The 18745-nt window shown below is 32.1% G+C and overlaps 1 protein-coding gene across 10 annotated transcripts in view; it reads left to right on the top strand.

Annotated features, from left to right (window-relative positions):
• Positions 1-18745, top strand: part of PHF14 (PHD finger protein 14) — a 604994-nt gene that overhangs the window by 39640 nt on the left and 546609 nt on the right. For all 10 annotated transcript variants that reach the window (XM_081283666.1, XM_081283662.1, XM_081283668.1 and 7 more), the window contains 4 exons: positions 473-632; positions 5812-5923; positions 10142-10279; positions 18595-18741. In XM_081283666.1, the coding sequence (XP_081139792.1) occupies positions 473-632; positions 5812-5923; positions 10142-10279; positions 18595-18741 (557 nt within the window). The remainder of the gene's footprint in view (positions 1-472; positions 633-5811; positions 5924-10141; positions 10280-18594; positions 18742-18745) is intronic.

The following is an 18745-nucleotide window of genomic DNA, read 5'->3' as shown; positions in this document are numbered from 1 at the left end:
TTGCTAAGGCTGGCTTTGAACTTGAGATCCTCCTGCTTTAGCCTCCCAAGCTGCTGGGTTTACAGGCATGTGCCACCATGCCTGACTTAATATGATCTTGATATAAAGGTAGCTTAGTAAATATTTTCTAATCAATACTTTATTAATATTATTTCTTTTTCATATAACTTTTTATAGGTTCAAAAATTAAAATTTAAAAAAAAATATTAAAAAATTCCCTCTTTTAGTGCTTTTCCTGTGAGATAAAACTGTTTTAAAGTATCTTTTATTTGCTTTGTGTATACTATGTTAGGTGGGAAAGTATTTTTATAAAATGATTTTATTGGGTTTCAGTATCATTCTTATAAACCACTGTTTTTTTTTTTCAGACTATTTCCTTATTTCCCTTTTCTTTTGTAATTTTATAAACATGAGTTTAAAAACATACCCTAATCAATTATAACTGGTTTTCTTTTTCTTCTTCCTTTTTTAGGTTGTTATGGAGTTGATGGAGAGAGTGACTCTATTATGAGTTCAGCTTCTGAAAACTCCACTGAACCTTGGTTTTGTGATGCTTGTAAATGTGGTGTTTCCCCCAGCTGTGAACTGTGTCCTAATCAGGATGGGATTTTCAAGGAGACAGATGCTGGAAGGTTGATGTCTTAATTACATTGGATTCATAAGTCTGCTTTATAACATATTTGTTGTTCTTTTATTCATGGTTTCCTGAATTTCACATTTCATTTGATTGTTTCTTTGTATTTTATTTGGGTAGAAAAAATGGCCATGAAGCTACAGGTGGAGAGGTGGAAGAAAGACCACTTATTGGGTATTTGATGCATTGGTCTTTGCATCATCTCATTTAATTTTTTTTTTTTTTTTTTAGTACTGGAAATTGAACACAAGGGCATTTTACCACTGAGCTATAAATCTCCAGTCTTTTTTTATTTTTTAATTTGAGACAGAGTTTTTTTGCTAAGTTGCTGAAGGTCTTGCTAAATTGCTGAGACTGGCCTTGAGTTTGATGGTCCTTGTGCCTCAGTCTCTCAAGTTATTGGAATTACAGGTGTGCGCCACTGCATCCAACTTCCCATTTAATTTTAATAATGACCTTATGAAGAGGCAAGTAGTAAATTTTCTGAAATTTAGGAGTAGTATTTGAGGTCTTATTAGGTCAAGGTCACAAGGCAGTAAATAGTTAAATTTGAGTCCAGATCTATCTCACTTCAGGAATATACTATATACTGACTTAAAAGGGGAAATTTCAATTGAAGAATGGTTAAGCTATGATAAAAGAGTAAGCATAAGATATAAAAGAACTAAAAAGAGTACCCTGCAGATGGAAGAGATTATGTAAGGATAAAATTGGAAAAATGACCTCTTCCTCCAGATCAGACTTCTTAGAGAAATTGTAGTGGTAGTCTACCGGATGCTAGAAACATTTCCTTCTTTGCCTGTTAGTCTTCAGTTCTTGGCAAGTATGTTGCTAGGTGCATGTTGCAGGAGGAGCTACACTGTTTGAAAGTCTGGGTCATATGGTATCTGTTAAGTGAACCACAGAAAAGTGACCTTCATGTTGGGTCAGGGCTGTGGGGTCACTGAGGGACTGAACAAATGGTTGGGGCAAAGCAAATATGCACTGCCTATTTCTGCGGAGAAACTCCTTCCTTCTATGCTCTCTACCTTTGAATTATGATGCTTGCTACCATCTAACTCACTACAAGGGAATGTGAAGGAGTTCTATTGCAGAACAAGTATTGAAGTAAGAATTTGGAACTGAGAGGAAATAACTTGAAAGCTGGCACTCTTATGCTCTCATGCTCTTTTTCTCTAGTGTCACACTCAAGGTTATTATCACATTTGAGCAGTTGTCATCATAATAGTATTGACATTATTTGTGCTTTTTCCCCATGAGGCTGTCACCTGTGGCATGTGACTTAAATATGAGAGTAATTCTCGGTTTTTTGTTTTGTAGATCACTTATTCTTCCTACACTTCCCCCACAATATGAGAGGAAGTGCTTAAGTTTTTATATTTTTGTCAAATAAGTTATTTTCTGTATTTTTTAAAATGTGGTTAATATTTTAACAACAAAACAGTCAATAAAAATTGTCACCAAGACATTGAAAAGGTTGACACATTTTGTTCCAAAATAAAGGATAGACTTTAATAAATTTTACCTTAATTAAACATATTTTTCTCATTTTACCTCAATCAGTGAGCAGACCCTTGAGAAATGTTGTATAAGATTCCTGGGATAGTCTAGGATCTGCCATGGGATCTTGGAGAAAGAACCTATGTGTTGATGTCCGGGAAAAATGATAAAAAATCTTACCTGTCTTTCCTCATCACACCCAAAATTAAAAGATATATGATTGACATAGACATGAATTTGTGGTCTGTATGAGAGAAATGGGCATGCTTTTATGTTTGGTCTGACTTTGGCTAGATTTAGGGATTGTAGTAAGCATTGAACGCATGCGCTTCCAAATTGGAGTACCTATATTTGGATTCTGATTTTTTTTTTTTTTTTTTTTTACTAACTGTGGTGTTAGGCAAGTGCTTTAACCTTTTCAGCCTCAGTTCCTAAGCCTTGTTGTAAGGATTAAATGAGATGATTTATGCAAAACAACACAGTTTCTGGAACATAAGCAGTCTTCTACTTTTGCTGCTGCTGCTCTTATTGCTTCCTTTTTAGCAGTATTACTCCACTTTTTAAAGATAATTAGCTACTGCATAAATTCTTTCTGGTTACTCTTCCAATCCTGAGAGTTGAAAATTATGGCGACAAATTGTGAACAAGTAAGGCAGCTGTTGGAAAACAGAGCTTCTTAGGAAGAGATTTGTGTTAGTATTTGCTTTTTTTCTTGTTAACACTTTAAAAGTTTTATTGAAGAGCTGCCTTTTCATGCTTTTATAATACACAAAACTTATGAAGTCCTTTCTAAATGTGGAAAAGGTAAACCTCTTCAACCATTGAGATTTACTGAGAAATATTTGTATAGCTAATACAAATATTATGAATATTACATGTTTAAACACTTACCTTGATTTGCAGCCTGGCAAAAAAATTCTTGTATATACTATTTGAGCATTTTGCATTGATGTCCACATTCACATATAAGCTTCAGTGGAAATTATAGTCCTTGATGTATTTTGCATAATGTAATATCAGTTTTGATTCAAGGCATAAAAAGCCAAGAAATTGGACAAACCTTTTGATCTTCTACCTTTAAATGGAAAGCAGGGAAAAGAAAGAGTAATGTATGGAAAGAATGAAAAAGGCTTTGGAATTGACTTCTATCACATGGGTTAATAAGATTTTTTTTCTTCTCTATTCTTGTTGGGAGCCACAAGTTCTGCATACAAAATGATGTGATTTAATGTGAGAAAACCATTATTCTAGTTATTAAATTTTTATTTAATTTTCTAGGGAGAATATTTTACCTTTTTCTTAAATGATCTTATATTATTGATTTTCAGAAATATTAGATATACTTCCCTTCTTTAAGTCTTTTGTTAGTTGACTTCTCATCTATTGTGAGATGAAAGTATCACTCTGAGCCCTATTCCTTGATTTTTAAAATAATTGTTGTGGTGAAAAAGGCAGTATTGAATTCTTTAGGTCTCAATTCTGTTACTTACTAGCCTTGTTATATCTTGAAATCATTTAATTCTTTTGAACCCAGATTTTGATATCCAAAATGAGAACAACCTACTAGTCATAGGAAACTTTTTATTTTTGGTGTGTGTGTGTGTGTGTGTGTGTGTGTGTGTGTGTGTAACTAGTGTTCTCTGAGTAAAGACAGTGAGCCAGACACTGTGCCACAAGCACTTCACATTCATCTTTATAACTTTCAAACTGCTTATGCACTGCTCTGTACCTGATGGACACTTAGTAATTGATTATTGATTGAGGGAATGAAAATAACATACTGGAAATGAATTTATTACATATGCTAAAAAGTTACTACATATGAAAAGTATTTAAAAATCATTTGCTCAATATAGTTTATGTTTAGAAATGAGTCTTTTGAGAAACATTTCTACTTAGTCTGGCTTATTATAATATATACATTTAAAAGGATCTGGTAGTAGTTTCTATTTAGAATGACAATTTTTATTGTTTTTTGGTGGTTTCATGTGATGCTTGTTATCTGCTCTTTTCACTAATCAACAATCTGTCATCATAGCTGCAAGCAAAATGGATGGTAAAGTAACAAGAAAGTTTTTTTTTTTTTTTTGGTTTTGATTTTTGTTTTAATTACAAAGTATATGCTGCTAAACATGAACAAAACAGTATTTACTAGTATTAAAAAGAACCAAAATTGTCTTAGTAGTGGTTTTTCACTGACTTTGATATGTACTTTAATAAGAATTCAAGTTGGTGTCCTCACATGAGTGGTTGGGTGAAATGGTATACACTTTTGTGCCAATCACACTGAAGTGGCAGTTTAAAATATGTAGTACTTGTGTGACTTGTTCTAAAACATTTTAAGAAGGTCAGTATAAAGCAAGCAGCCAGCTGTTGAGCTTATCAAAGATAAACTCCTACAGAGTACAGAGACATTTAATACATCAGTGGAACATGAAAAAACTGTACAAATTAAATTGAGAAAGCAGCTGCTTGTTGGAAGATGTGTATCTTCATATTGAACTCCACAGGATGCTTTTAGGAAGTTGAATTAAAATGTTCTATCAAGAAAATTTCAAAAGCCTTGATTTTTTCCAAATAAAAATAATATTTTTAAAGATTTGCAATTATTTTGCTCACTATATCTGTAGATGATTCTTAGTCCTTAAAACTCATAGTGTACCACAAAATCAGACCATGTAGTTGGTACTCACATCCTCTCAAGGGTGATAAAGTAGAATTTGTTGTTAATATAATCACAAGGTTAGTGGAGATTTGCCATCTTATCTTACAGAAATGATATAGATGTACTACCTAAATTTCAAAGATGGTGATTTAATGTTTTGTTTGGTTGTAAGCAAACAAAGGATGTCTAATATATTAAGAAATGCTTCAGATTACTTAAAAAATGAAATCAGAACCAACTCTGATTTTTTTTCATTGTATTGAAACAATATTTTTTGGTTTCATTGTATTGAAACTGAACATTTTTTGGTTATGTCATCATTAAAATATATTTGGGGCATATACCTTTTAGTACATAGGTGGTATGATGAACAGATGAGTTGAATGAAAATGTGACTTCCTTATATTGTTGTAATTTCTGTACCTTGTTGCAGCAATGAACTTTAGCCTGGCAAGAAAGCCAAATTGTAAACCAAAACTATTTTTAAAAAGTGTCCTTCTTAAGGATTACCCAAGAGCATTTGGAAAAGAGTAACATTAAAGAGCAATTACTTCAGAGTAATTTCACAGTTCTTCAATTAGCATCTTTAATTCTTAAATTAGGATCCTTAATTCTCCAAGTGCTTACAGTAATGAATATGAATATTTTTCTATGCATATGAAAATGATGTTTTATTTGAATAGTAGTTTCATGCAAATATTTAAGAATAACAGATAAGTGCAAAGTGCAGTGAATTTTAAGTGAAAGGTAATTATGGTTGTTAAAGCTAACTTTTGGCTGAGTTGCTGAAAAAGTAATACTCATTACAGTCATTTTTTCTGTACCAAATTGCTATTATTCTGTACGTATTCTATATTCTTCAATTACATGTCTGAAATTAAGATTTTTAACATCTGATCACAGATTTCTTTTCAATAGTATTTTAAGATAGCATATTTTAAATGTTTTTTTTCCCCATGTGAGAATTTCATGAAAGGATTTGATAGCAAACTCATATCTTCTCTCCTTATAGATGGGTTCACATTGTTTGTGCTCTGTATGTTCCTGGGGTAGCCTTTGGCGATATTGACAAGTTACGGCCAGTAACACTAACAGAAATGAACTATTCTAAATACGGTGCCAAGGTAAGAAAAAAGTGTTTTTCATTATCTAAATGAGAAAATTTTTACTTGTTAGTGTGCATGGTTTTTTATTTATGTTATTATTGACTACAAAAGTGCCTATTAGCAGTGGCCCTATGTGCTGAGCCCTTAGCTGCCAATCATTTATTATTGATAATACTTCCCCCCAAAACTAATAATGTGTTAATTCGTCCATGTATTGTTAACTTAAAATAACCTGTGGGATAAAATGATAATTGATACTACTACTGTTTCATTGGCATATGACATATTTCCTAGTTCACAGACCACAGTGTTTATAATCAGTTGTATCAAGTGTAATCTTAATTTCTGACTTTACTTTTGAAGTGAAATTTATAAAAAATTATGAAAAAGAAATAAGAAGTACCCCTTTTTTACTTAGGTTTCAAGACTACACTTTATTTTTATTACTACATAATCTTCTGCTTAGTTTGACTCTCAGCCTTGATAGTTTATAAATTGGCTGTTTTTCATCAAACTCTAAGATCAAGGTACTCACAGATGGAGTCTGGTGAGGGCTTGTTCTCTGCCTCAGAGATGGTGTCTTGTGGCTTCTGTGGCAGAAAGGGGCAGCCTCTTATAAGGGCACTGATTTCATTCATGTGGGCTTCTCAGAAATAGCTACCTTTTAATATCACATTGGGTATTGTGTTCCTACATATGAATTTTCGGGGACACCAACCTTCCAGTACTTATTTTGGAAATAATGAAAATTGAGAAATTTGACAGTTTCTGATATTATATTTTATGGCCACATATAGAAAGTCACATAATTGTAGGAAAAAAAACTTAGTTCTTTTAATAGAGGGCTCAGTTTTCTTAAAGACCTGTTAACAGATACTATGACACAGGAAATTATTTTGATGAGACTAAACTTTTTGTTGTTTTCTAGGTAGATTACTGTAAAAGTAAAGAAAAACCTTTCATTTAATTTTTTTTATTAAATACAGACTGGTATTCTAAGAAAATCTTTCTGATTTAACAGAGAAGACCAAATTCTAGTTTTGCCTCATGTTATTGTATTTTTATATTTAATGCTCAATTTGAAAAACTTTTAAGGAATTTCCTTCAAATCTTAGCAAGCTCGATCACATATAAAATTCCTTTCCCAAAATTTGTCTTCCACAAACTTATAATTTTCTTATATCCGTTCAGTTTTTGTTCTGTTCTTTATCTCCTTCTCATTGTAGAATAGTCATTCTACAGTAGGACAAAACTTAATTTCCTTAACAAAACATATCCCTATAAAAACATAGCCTTCATATCTCATAGCTTCACTTAACCAAAGCAGAGTTTCTCTCTTATTATTTTTAGGTATAATTATCACAGATTCATTAGAATTCTAATTATTAGTAACTTTAGTTTCTAGTAAAAGCCAGGAAGTGAGCAATTGTGATTGCCTGTCACATGTCAACATTCTTCAGCTTAACACTCATAATTTCTAGAACCACATGCTTCTAGAAATTTTAAAATCTGATAAAATTTTAAAATCTGCTTCTAGAAATTATGAGTGTCATTTTTCAATGTGGCATAGCATAGCACATGTTTACTAAGAGACCCACATCTTTATAGTTTCTTTGTACGAAAAGCCAAAAATGGATAAATTCATGTTTGTCAATTAATATTTTAGTATTTTATCTTGTCCGGAAATGATCTAGTTTCCTTTTTGAAAATGATCTAAATATTCTGTGAATATTCATCATTTAACTTCAAGGTTATAAGTTACCAAGAGATTTGTGAACCATTTTTAAATTGATAGATTATTGACATCAAACAGTGATAGTCGTATTCAAGTTATTTGCCTGTTAGCTATCTTTACAGGCAGCCTTCAGGAAAGCAAGGATCCTGAAATGTTAAATACATTCAATTTTTGTTTTCCTGCTGTGCTTTAACTTACTGATAGTTGCTAAAAGACTTTTGCCTTCTGTAAGGAATCTTTTAGAGAAGTAGTTTTTGATTCATTTATCTTTTAGATGTTTTTTCATATTGATCAGAAACAACATCTCATTGTTTTTGAGTCTTTTTGGATCATTACTTTTCTAACACATCTTGCTAGTGAATGATTTTGTCAAGATTACTGTAATTATAAATTGTCCTTAATAAGGAAAACACACCTATTTTTCCAAATATACATAGGTTCTAGGCTTGTTATTTTTGTAAATAAAATTAGCTGGTATCTCAATTTGACTCCCAGACTCCTTAGATTCAGAACCCATTTTCAGAAGGTACCTGAGACCTTAACTGAACCTATTATTTATTGTATTCAATCTGGTGCTGGGTCCAGTTTGATTAAAGAAATCCCTAAAGTTAGAGAGGTTAAAAACTCATTTGCAGAGCCTGAATCTGAGAGGAATTCACCTACAACCTCCAGTTACAAAGAGAGCAGCAGACATGCTGGTCTGGTTTTTACCTGGTTGCTCATTCTTTCTGGGGATTGCTAAAGGTTTCCTTTGGATCCCACTTCAGATAATAAAAATAATTAAAAATCTCTGGATATAAGTTTCACCTGGTATATTTGAGCATTAAAAGATTTACGAATTAGGCAGCAGTAATAACTGGAAGAGGTTCAGAGGGCTTTGTTTTAGCAGTATTAGCTCCAGGTTTAATGCAGAAGCATAAGAGTTACTTAATGGATTGTAGCCATGCTTACTTATATAGACGTGGATGAGGTCTAGTAGAAAGCCCCAAGTTATATATAACTAAAGGTTAGTTTTCCTTTGTGATTGGCTGAAACTCTGTTTTTTAAAGTCAGATTGTTTACAAGGAATTCCTCTAAATTTCTGTTTGCTTATGTGAGGATTTGGGATACAGAAACAATAGGAGCTTAATGATCTCTTGCTTATTTTGCTTTTAAGAAAGTATCATTGAAAAATGGAATTGAAAATTATGAACAATCTAGCTTATAGATAAAATTGAACACATTGTTGTTCACATCTATTTCTAGAGCCTTGTTCTTATTGTTTGTATTCATTGCTAATGTTTATCCTGGTGCTGTCTTACCCATTGAGTAGTCACTATTATAGTTTTCAAACAGTATCTACGGTCTGATGAAACTTTATTTTTATTTTTGCATGTTTCCCTCATATTTAGTTTACTTAGAATATATACCCTGAACACTTCTTTGTCTATTGGCAGTCTTTCATGGTTTAGTCCTTTTTTTTTTTTTTTTTGTACTGGGGATTGAACCCAGGGGTACTTAACCACTGATCCGCATCCTCAGCCCTTTTTAAAATTTTATTGAGAGACAGGTTCTTAACTGAGTTGCTTAGGGCCTTGCTGTGTTGCTGAGGCTGAGTTTGAACTCATGATCCTCCTGCCTCAGCCTCCTGAGTCCCTAGGATTACTAGTGTGCACCACTGTGCCTGGCTTAGCAGGTTTTTTAAAATGAAGATTTATGTTACTAGTGCAATTCATATTTCGAGACTAGTCTCTTCTCTTTTGTTAAGATAGTTAAAAGGATGAAAAATAAATTTAATTGGAGGATTTTTAACAATTTAGCAGTTTATACTTTTTTATGGTTTTTCCTCTTTATATATAAATAATGTAAATAATTTTCTGTGTTGTGTATCACTATCATTTTTCACCAGCTTTTTAAATCTAAAATTACATTTAGTTCTTTTAAAAGTGTTTTTAAAAATGCATTATTTGTTTGATTGCATTAGTTTTTTTTGATGAATAGTCTCTTAATTATTTTTATTTTTCAAGCAAGATTCTGTTAAAAGTTAGTATAGGTTAATGGTGGACTTTGAAGTAAGATTGTCTTGGTTTGAAGCATGACTCCCAATTATTATTTTTTTGTTATATGGGCAGGTGAGTGAACCCATCTCTACCTTAATTTTCCTATGAGTAATAGAGGAGTAATTATAACTCACTTCTTCAATATAATAGTTGTGTTAAGTGATTATATATATTAATATATGTAAAGTGCTTAGAATAGTGCCTGGAACATATTAAGTTCTCATCTTAATTGTTAATTGTTATCATTATATTATTGTTATTTAAGTTGCATTTTGATTTATTAAAACTGTATAGAGAATTACCTTTTTTATAAACTCCTGGCTTGCCTATAGTTATGACTTGTGTTGGTACTCTATTGGTTTACTACTAATATTTCTTTAGCATTTAGCATTTCAAATGAGAAGTATCTTTGTTTTAGAAATATTTTTTTGCTGTGAGAATTTTCCTATTGTTCTTTTATAGGAATGTAGCTTTTGTGAAGATCCTCGTTTTGCTAGAACTGGAGTTTGCATTAGCTGTGATGCAGGGATGTGCAGAGCTTATTTTCATGTGACCTGTGCCCAGAAGGAAGGTCTGCTTTCAGAGGCAGCAGCAGAAGAGGTTTGTTAATTTAAATTGTAGGTGGTGAATGTATTCATAATACATAATTCTCATGACTCTGTTATGTTCTATAACAAGATACAAAACAAAAGAAATTTGAAAATTTATTAAAATCTTTCTTACATCACTATTCTAAACTTTAAGAGTAAATATCTGAGTTTTATTAATCTTAAAACTAGTTAGACTTTTGGGAAACATTAAAATTTTTATGGTGAGATCTAACAGATAACATGATACACAATTCCAGGTGTTTTAAAGCATCAAAATGTCAGCATATTTTATACGAGAGTCTGCAAATATATTTGGGTAATTATGTCTTTGGTGTGTTATTATCTTTTTACCAATACCTTTAATTCCATTGTATTCCTTAAAGGTTTACTGGCATTGGATTAGGCAATTATTTGTTTTTGAAGGGTATTTTGGGAACATCTTAAGATTCTTTCAAAGAGTGTGAGATTGAAACTATGTTTACAACAATATGAAACCATTATTTGCTTTTTTAAAATCTGCATTTTCACGAGTAGTAGAGATTTCCAGGGAGTACTCACAGCATAGCAAAATAGCATCATAAATATTGAAACAGTTTTGAGAATCCAGTTATCTTTTTTTATGTCATCCATTTAGACATTAAAGAGAATTACAAAAGTAAAAAAAAACAGTGCCTCTTCTCATTAAATTTTTTGTGTAAGTTATAGTGATTTTAATAAAATATGTATTTATGATAAGAGGCTTTTATTTTAAGATTAAATTCATGAACATTAAAAAATTTCTCAGTTTTAATTTATAATATAATAACTATCTAAAAGTATAACTCACATAAACTTTGGGGGTCTGCAATAATTTTCAAGTGGTACAGAGTCCTTAGAGCAGGTCCAGTTGATTTTTTATTTTTAATATGGGTATTGATTGAATGTTTATTTAGTAATTTTTATGCTGTAGTCATGATAGCTCTACAGTAATATGTAAACCTGTTTTTGTTATGTTCCTTCTTTTATTAGATGAATTTTCAATATCAAAAATATATGCTTGGCTTTTGTATTAGTACTTTTCTTTCATAGCCAGGAAACAAATACAGATAATCTGATGAAGAAAGTTTATTGAAAAAATTTGAGGAATATATTTCTATTTTATTTTTATTTAAGTGGATCATATAGGAACATTCTATTTTTAATACATATATATCTATCTTAATTCCAAGCTCTGATTCTGAGGAGTGTACCTTGATTAATTGGTGAAGGATACTGGATGAACATAGTATTTTCACAGCTATTGGGCAGAACAGAGTTGTGATTCTACAGTTGGGTTGTGTGAATTAGTCATGGCTCTCACCCTAGATGATGGACAGAAGTTTAGAAATATATAGTGCAGTATAAGTAAGACTCAGAGTACCAGATAAATTCCCAGTGAATACTAGTGTCAGAGAATCTGTAGTTTAAGCTTAGTTGTGTACTGGAAAGTTGAGCTTTGTAGTTAGGACAATTCTTTTGTAGTCATTCTTTTTAGACTTATTGAGTACAGAACCTTTTATACTATGGTGGTATTATACTTTGCAGTGAGCCATATATAGTCCTTTTTTGGAAAGACAAAAGGTCTTGAAGGAAGTGATTTAAAACATATTTACATTTGTTTTTGGTTTGTGTTCTACAGAGACCTGGAAAATAATAAAGGTTTCTCAAAAGTGTTTTAAAAAAGTCAAGACTTTAAATTAATATCAGTAAGATTTGCTTTTGATAGTAATATTTCTGTTAAAATGAAAGTCATGATTGTACATTGTTATAGATCTGTACATTGGGATTCATGGAATGTGATAATATTTTTTAATTAAGGAACATTTTAGGACCAGAGGTGTAGTTCCTTGATAGAGTGCTTGCTAAGCATGCGTGAAACCCTGGGTTCCATTTCTAGCATCACAATGAAAGTAAAAAAGGAAAGAAGAAAAAGAAACATTTCAAATTAAAATGGATATATTGCTTGTAAGCGTATCTTGCCTTCTATATCAGTTTTATATTTCCTTTGGCCTTTCTGGGAAGCAGTTTTATTTCTAAAGACTTATCAAGTTGGATTTCTTACTTTTTCCATGGCAGTTTTATACAGGCAATTAAACAAAGGTTGAAAAAATAGTATGAATACCTCCGGTTCATCTGATGATATTATACACCTTAACACACTTTTTATGACTTTTCATAGCCTTCTGCCACAGTGCTTTATCACAGTGGTGAGGAACCATTTGAAGTCTTTATTCTTTTCGATCCACTTTGTAAATATTTCAGATTATTTTAGAATAGTCAAACCAGGTTATGACACAACCTGTGTTACTGAAAGCTGTTGAAACCATGTTATGACACGTTATTTTAAGAACTGTGCTCTAGCACAGGTTTAGTTGTAAAGACTGGCATTTCTGTCATAATACTCTAGTTAGTCTTAACTTATGGTACCATGTAGTTAGTCTTAAAGTTACCTGTATTCCAACTAAACCTATATAGTAATTTCTTCTGTGATTAAAATATAATTTTACTACTATTGATCAGTGTTGTACTGCTACCTAAAAAATTTTTCTTTGAAGCAGTATAAGATTATTTGTAGGTTTTATTGATTTTTCCCGCAAACTTTGAAAACATTCATGAATTAAGTTTTTAGGGCTTGACTTTAACTGCTGAACTGGTGCCTTAATATGGCTAGGAGAACTAGGATTGGTAGGAATGAACTCTTGGTGCAGTTTAAAGTGAAAGGTAGAATTGGATATTTTAAAAGTGTTTTACAATTATTGATTCACACACATTTGATATGAATGATATGTCAGCTTTTAATAAGCCTAATTCCTAACACTTTTTTTTATTTTGTAAAATCTGATGCCAAAGTTAATTTTCTTCTCCTGGATAAACCTTATTTGCTACAATATTATTATTTTTTTAAGATAAAAGGTAAACACATTTTATAAGAAATATAATTTAAAATATACTAAGTTGCTTAATATAAATTTAGATTCAATTTACTCTGGTTTCAGACAGTAATTTTATGCAAATAATAAGAGTGGTTTAAGAATTGATAAAATAGGTCTGGAGATATAGCTTAGTGGGAGAATGCTTGCCTAGTATGTATGAGGCATTGGATTCAGTCCCCAACACTGAAAAAAAAAAAATGGATGAAATATTTCACCTGTAATTAACCATGTATGGAGGCACCCCACAGAATGGGAGAAAATATTTCAAATTATGTATCTGATAAAGGATCACTAACCAGATTATGTAGAAAACTCTTAAAACTTTTGACAACACCACCAATAACCCCCCAAAAAACTTATTAAAAAATAGACAAAGGAGTTTAATAGATATTCTTCAAATCAGTGAAAAGATGCTCAATGTTACTGATCCTTAGGGAAAGCCAAACCCCAATGAGGTGTACCACCTCACACATCTGAATGCCTACTATAAAATAATAGTAATAGAAAGTAACAAGCACAAGTGTTGGTGAGGGCATGGAAAAATATTAAAATCCTTGAATCCTCTTGTTGGGAATATTAAATGGTACAGCTCCTGTGGAAAAAAGCATAGCAGATCCTCAAAAAATTAAAAATATAATTGGTGCGGCCAATTTGGAAAGCAGTTTGGAGATTCCTGGGAAAGCTGGGAATGGAACCACCATTTGACCCTGCTATTGCCCTTCTCGGACTATTCCCTGAAGGCCTTAAAAGAGCTTGCTACAGGGATACTGCCACATCGATGTTCATAGCAGCACAATTCACAATAGCTAGACTGTGGAACCAACCCAGATGCCCTTCAATAGATGAATGGATAAAAAAAATGTGGCATTTATACACCATGGAATATTATGCAGCACTAAAAAATGACAAATCATAGAATTTGCAGGGAAATGGATGGCACTAGAGCAGATTATGCTTAGTGAAGCTAGCCAATCCCTAAAAAACAAATACCAAATGTCTTCTTTGATATGAGAGCAACTATGGACAGAGTAGGGAGGAAGAGCAGGAAGAAAAGATTAACTTTAAACAGAGACATGAGATGGGAGGGAAAGAGAGAGAAAAGGGAAATTGCATGGAAATGAAGGGAGACCCTCATTGCTATACAAAATTACATATAAGAGGTTGTGAGGGGAATGGGAAAATAAACAAGGAGAGAAATGAATTACAGTAGATGGGGTAGAGAGAGAAGATGTGAGGGAAGGGGAGGGGGGATGGTAGGGGATAGGAAAGGTAGCAGAATACAACAGTTATTAATATGTCATTATGTAAAATTGTGGATGTGTAACCGACGTGATTCTGCAATCTGCATTTGGGGTAAAATTGGGAGTTCATAACCCACTTCAATCTAATGTTTGAAATATGATATGTCAAGAGCTTTGTAATGTTGTGAACAACCAATAAAAAAAATGTGAAAAAAATATATAATTATCGTGTGATCAGCAACCCTGTTCTGGGTATAAATCTAAAAGAATTGAAAATAGGATCTTGAAGAGACATTTACACATGTATGTTAATTGCAGCATTATTTACAATAGGTGAAAGCAATTGGAATATTCATTCATAAAATAGTAAAGAAAATGTAACTTTAAAAAGGAAGGAAATCCTTTAATCTCCCATAAATGGATGAATTTTAGGACATTATGTTTCATTAAATAAAGCCAGTTACAGAAAGACAAACTATATGATTCTGTGTGATTCTTTATATAGCATCATAGTCATAGAGACATAAAGTAGAATGGTGGTTGCCAGAGGCTGGGAGAGAAAGGAATGGAAAAATGTTGTTTATAATCTAGAATTTCAGTTTTACAAGATAAAAAGAATTACCGAGGTGAATGGTAATGATGGTTACAAAACATTATGAATGTATTTAATACTTCTGAACTGTGTGCTCAAAAATGATTAAATGATAAATATTATCCTAGGTTTTTTTCTTTTAACTTTTTCTTTATTTTATTTGTCATTAGTTATACATGACAGTGGAATGTATTTTGACATTATACATATATGGAGTATAACTTCTCATTCTTCTGCTTCTATATGATGTAGAATTATGTTGGTTGTGTAATCATATATATATACATAAGAAAGTAATATCTAATTCATTCTACCATCTTTCCTATTCCCATTCCCCCTCCCTTCCCTTCATTTCCCTTTGTCTAATCCAAAGTACTTCTCTTCTTCCCTGCCTCCCTGGCCTCTTATTGTGAGTTAGCATCCACATATCAGAGAGAATATTCTATGTTTTTTAAGGATGTCTTATTTCACTTAGCATGATAGTCTCCAGTTCCATCCATTAAATGAAGTGTCAAATTGCTATAATTTCATTTCTCTTTATGGCTGAATAGTAGTATTCTCTTGTGTATGTATACCACAATTTATTTATCCATTCATCTGTTGAAGGGCACGTAGGTTGGTTCCATAGTAATAGCTATTGTGAATTGTGCTGCTATGAACATTGATGGGCTGCATCACTGTAGCATGCTAATTTTAAGCCCTATGGGTATAAACCAAGGAGTAGGATAACTGGGTCAAATGGTGGTTCTGTTTCAAGTTTTCTGAGGAATCTCCATATTGCTTTCCAGAGTGGTTGCACCAATTTGCAGTCCCACCAGCAATGTGTGAATACCTTTATATTTAATAAAAATGCCAGTATTTTTTGTTACTTGTATTCTTGATAATTACCATTCTGACTGGTGAAATGAAATCTCAGTGTATTTTTAATTTGCATTTGTCTAACTGCTAGAGATGTTGAATATTTTTTCATATATTTGTTAACTGATCATATTCTTCTTCTGTGAAGTGCCTGTACAGTTCCTTTGCCCATTTATTAATTGAGTTATTTGCATTTTTGTGTTAAGTTTTTTGAGTTCATATATATCTATCTATATCTATATATCTATATCTAAATATATCTATCTCCTGGAGATTAGTTTTCCACATGAGTATTTTTTCTCTTTAGTAAATTCTGTATTGTAGTAAAAAAAGATAAATATTATGTATTCTTTAATTTTTTTTAGTAGTAAATGGACACACACATTTATTTTATTTGTTTAATTTTATAATGTGGTGCTGAGGATCGAATCCCATGCCTCATACATACCAGGCGAGTACTAAAACCCCAGCCCTCTTTTGTGTTTTTCTACAATAAAAAATTGAAAAAAATTTGAGCCATAAGATTTAGGGAAAAATTACCAAGTGATGAATACCACATGTGGAAATTACCTTCATAATTAAGTTTGAGTACAGTACAGATAGATACTTTTTTTTTTTTTTGGTACCAGGGATTGAACTCAGAGGCATTCAACCACTGAGCCATATCCTCAGCCCATTTTGTATTTTATTTAGATACAGGGTCTCATTGAGTTGCTCAGTGCCTCACCGTTGCTGAGGCTGCTTTTGAACTCCATCCTACTGCCTCAGCCTCCTGAGCAGCTGGGGTTACAGGAGTGCGCCACCACGCCCAGCTCAAGGACAGATAGTTATTATCCATGTGAAAGATATTCACAAAGAAACATTGGTTACCTTCAGTTTTTATATAACTATGATTTTGTATATGGTATAGGTCAAAATATGTGTATTTTCAGATTCATTTTTCTCTTTTAGTGTCAAGATCCCAGATATCTAGACATTGAATTTACATTAAAAATTTTAATCTACAAAAAAGTTAGAAATTTCAAGTATTGGCATAAGAAATTAACAATACTTGCCCCCAAATAGTTTTTCTGTTTTGGTCTTTATTATCTGGATATTTCAGAATTAAGGACAAAACTCTTTTAAGAACTAAACTGTAACCATAGAATAAATAACTATCCATAAAATTTCATCAAGGTTAATGCAGGTGTTGCTTGTGTTTCTCTTGCCTTTATTTACTTATTAATACATTTAATGTCATGTGTGGAACATATTTGTCCAGTTTATATGTTAGTCCAGAAGTATAACTTGACAAGCACTTATGGATAGAAATAGAAATGTTGGTCAACTTCGGATGATGTTTTCTCCTGATAAACCCATCATAAGTTCAGAGTCTCCTAAAGTTTTCGAATTTAGTGCCCTTAACCTTGTACATTCATAGTTTAGCAGCATAATACACTGTAGAATTTGAGTTGTGTACTCTTCTGATCTCTTGGCTGATTGGGAGCTGTGACTCATTGCTACTACCCAGCATCTCAAGAGTGTTGTACCATGTATCATTGACCTGGGAAAAGATCAAAATTCAGAATCTGAGGTAGTTTCTACTCAATGTGTATCATTCAGTAGAAATGACTTTTACATCATTATAAAATGGAAAAATTATAAATTGAACTATTATAAATTGTGGATTGTCTATGCAGACACTATTTAATATATTTTTAAATTTTTTTTGTTGTCATAGATGGACAGAATACTTTTTATTTTATTTATTTTTTTATGTGGTGCTGCTGAGGATTGAACCCAGTGCCTCACACAGGGTAGGCAAGCACTGTGCCAGAGCTACAGCCCCGGCCCCCACTATTTAATATTCATGTTCTAAAATTCAATTGTGTTAGCTTTCCTTTACTAAGACAAATACCTCTACTTCTAAAGGGAAAGGTTTATTTTGGCTCATGGATTTATTGATAACAGTTCCCAAATATTATTATTATTATTTTTTGGTGCTGGGGATTGAACCCAGGGCCTTGTGCATGCAAGGCAAGCACTCTACCAACTGTGCTATATCCCCAGCCCAGCAGTCCCTAAATATTTTTTATTGATAGGGTCTTGCCTTCTTAATCTGTTTTTGTACTGGGTAAGATCTGCCTACACAAACCATGTAGAAATTGTCCACTTAATCTTTGCTGATTAGTCCTATATTGGCATTTGTTGTTTAATAGTGTTAGTCTATATATTTTAGCTTTAATATTTATTGATAGTTTGTACCAAAATGTATTAAAATCTTGTTTGTTTTAAACTGTTTTTTTTTTGTAAAGAATATACAATATACCCAATTTGATTTCAGTATTTTTAAATCATTAAGGCCCTCTATTTTATTTTTTGTGGTGTTGGGGATTAAACCCAGGTTCTCGTGTATGCAAGGCAAGTGCTCTCAAACTAATACCTCCAGTCCTCCACAAGGCCCTTTAAAGAAATTAAAAATGTTATTTCAAGTCAGTAATTTGAAGTTGACATAGTAATTTGAAGTTGGATTAAGTTCTAAAGCAGTAATCTTTATCATGATGTATGAAAATGACTTCCACAATTTATTACAGAAGTAATCAACACTAAGAGATTCTTCAAAAAGGTAGTATTATTCTTTTGTGTTTTTTTTTAATGACCCATTGGAGAAAACTATTCATTTTCCCCTCTTTTTTAAAAATAGGATATAGCAGATCCATTTTTTGCTTATTGTAAGCAACATGCAGATAGATTAGACAGAAAGTGGAAGAGAAAAAACTACTTGGCTCTACAATCCTACTGTAAAATGTCTTTGCAAGAGAGAGAGAAACAACTGTCACCAGAAGCACAGGTAT

The sequence above is a fragment of the Spermophilus citellus genome (assembly GCF_964194105.1).
Source record: "Spermophilus citellus genome assembly, chromosome: 3".
In the NCBI taxonomy this organism is placed as follows: Eukaryota; Metazoa; Chordata; class Mammalia; order Rodentia; family Sciuridae; genus Spermophilus; species Spermophilus citellus.
Note: the sequence above shows the minus strand (reverse complement) of the source record. Positions and strands in the feature narration are given on the sequence as shown.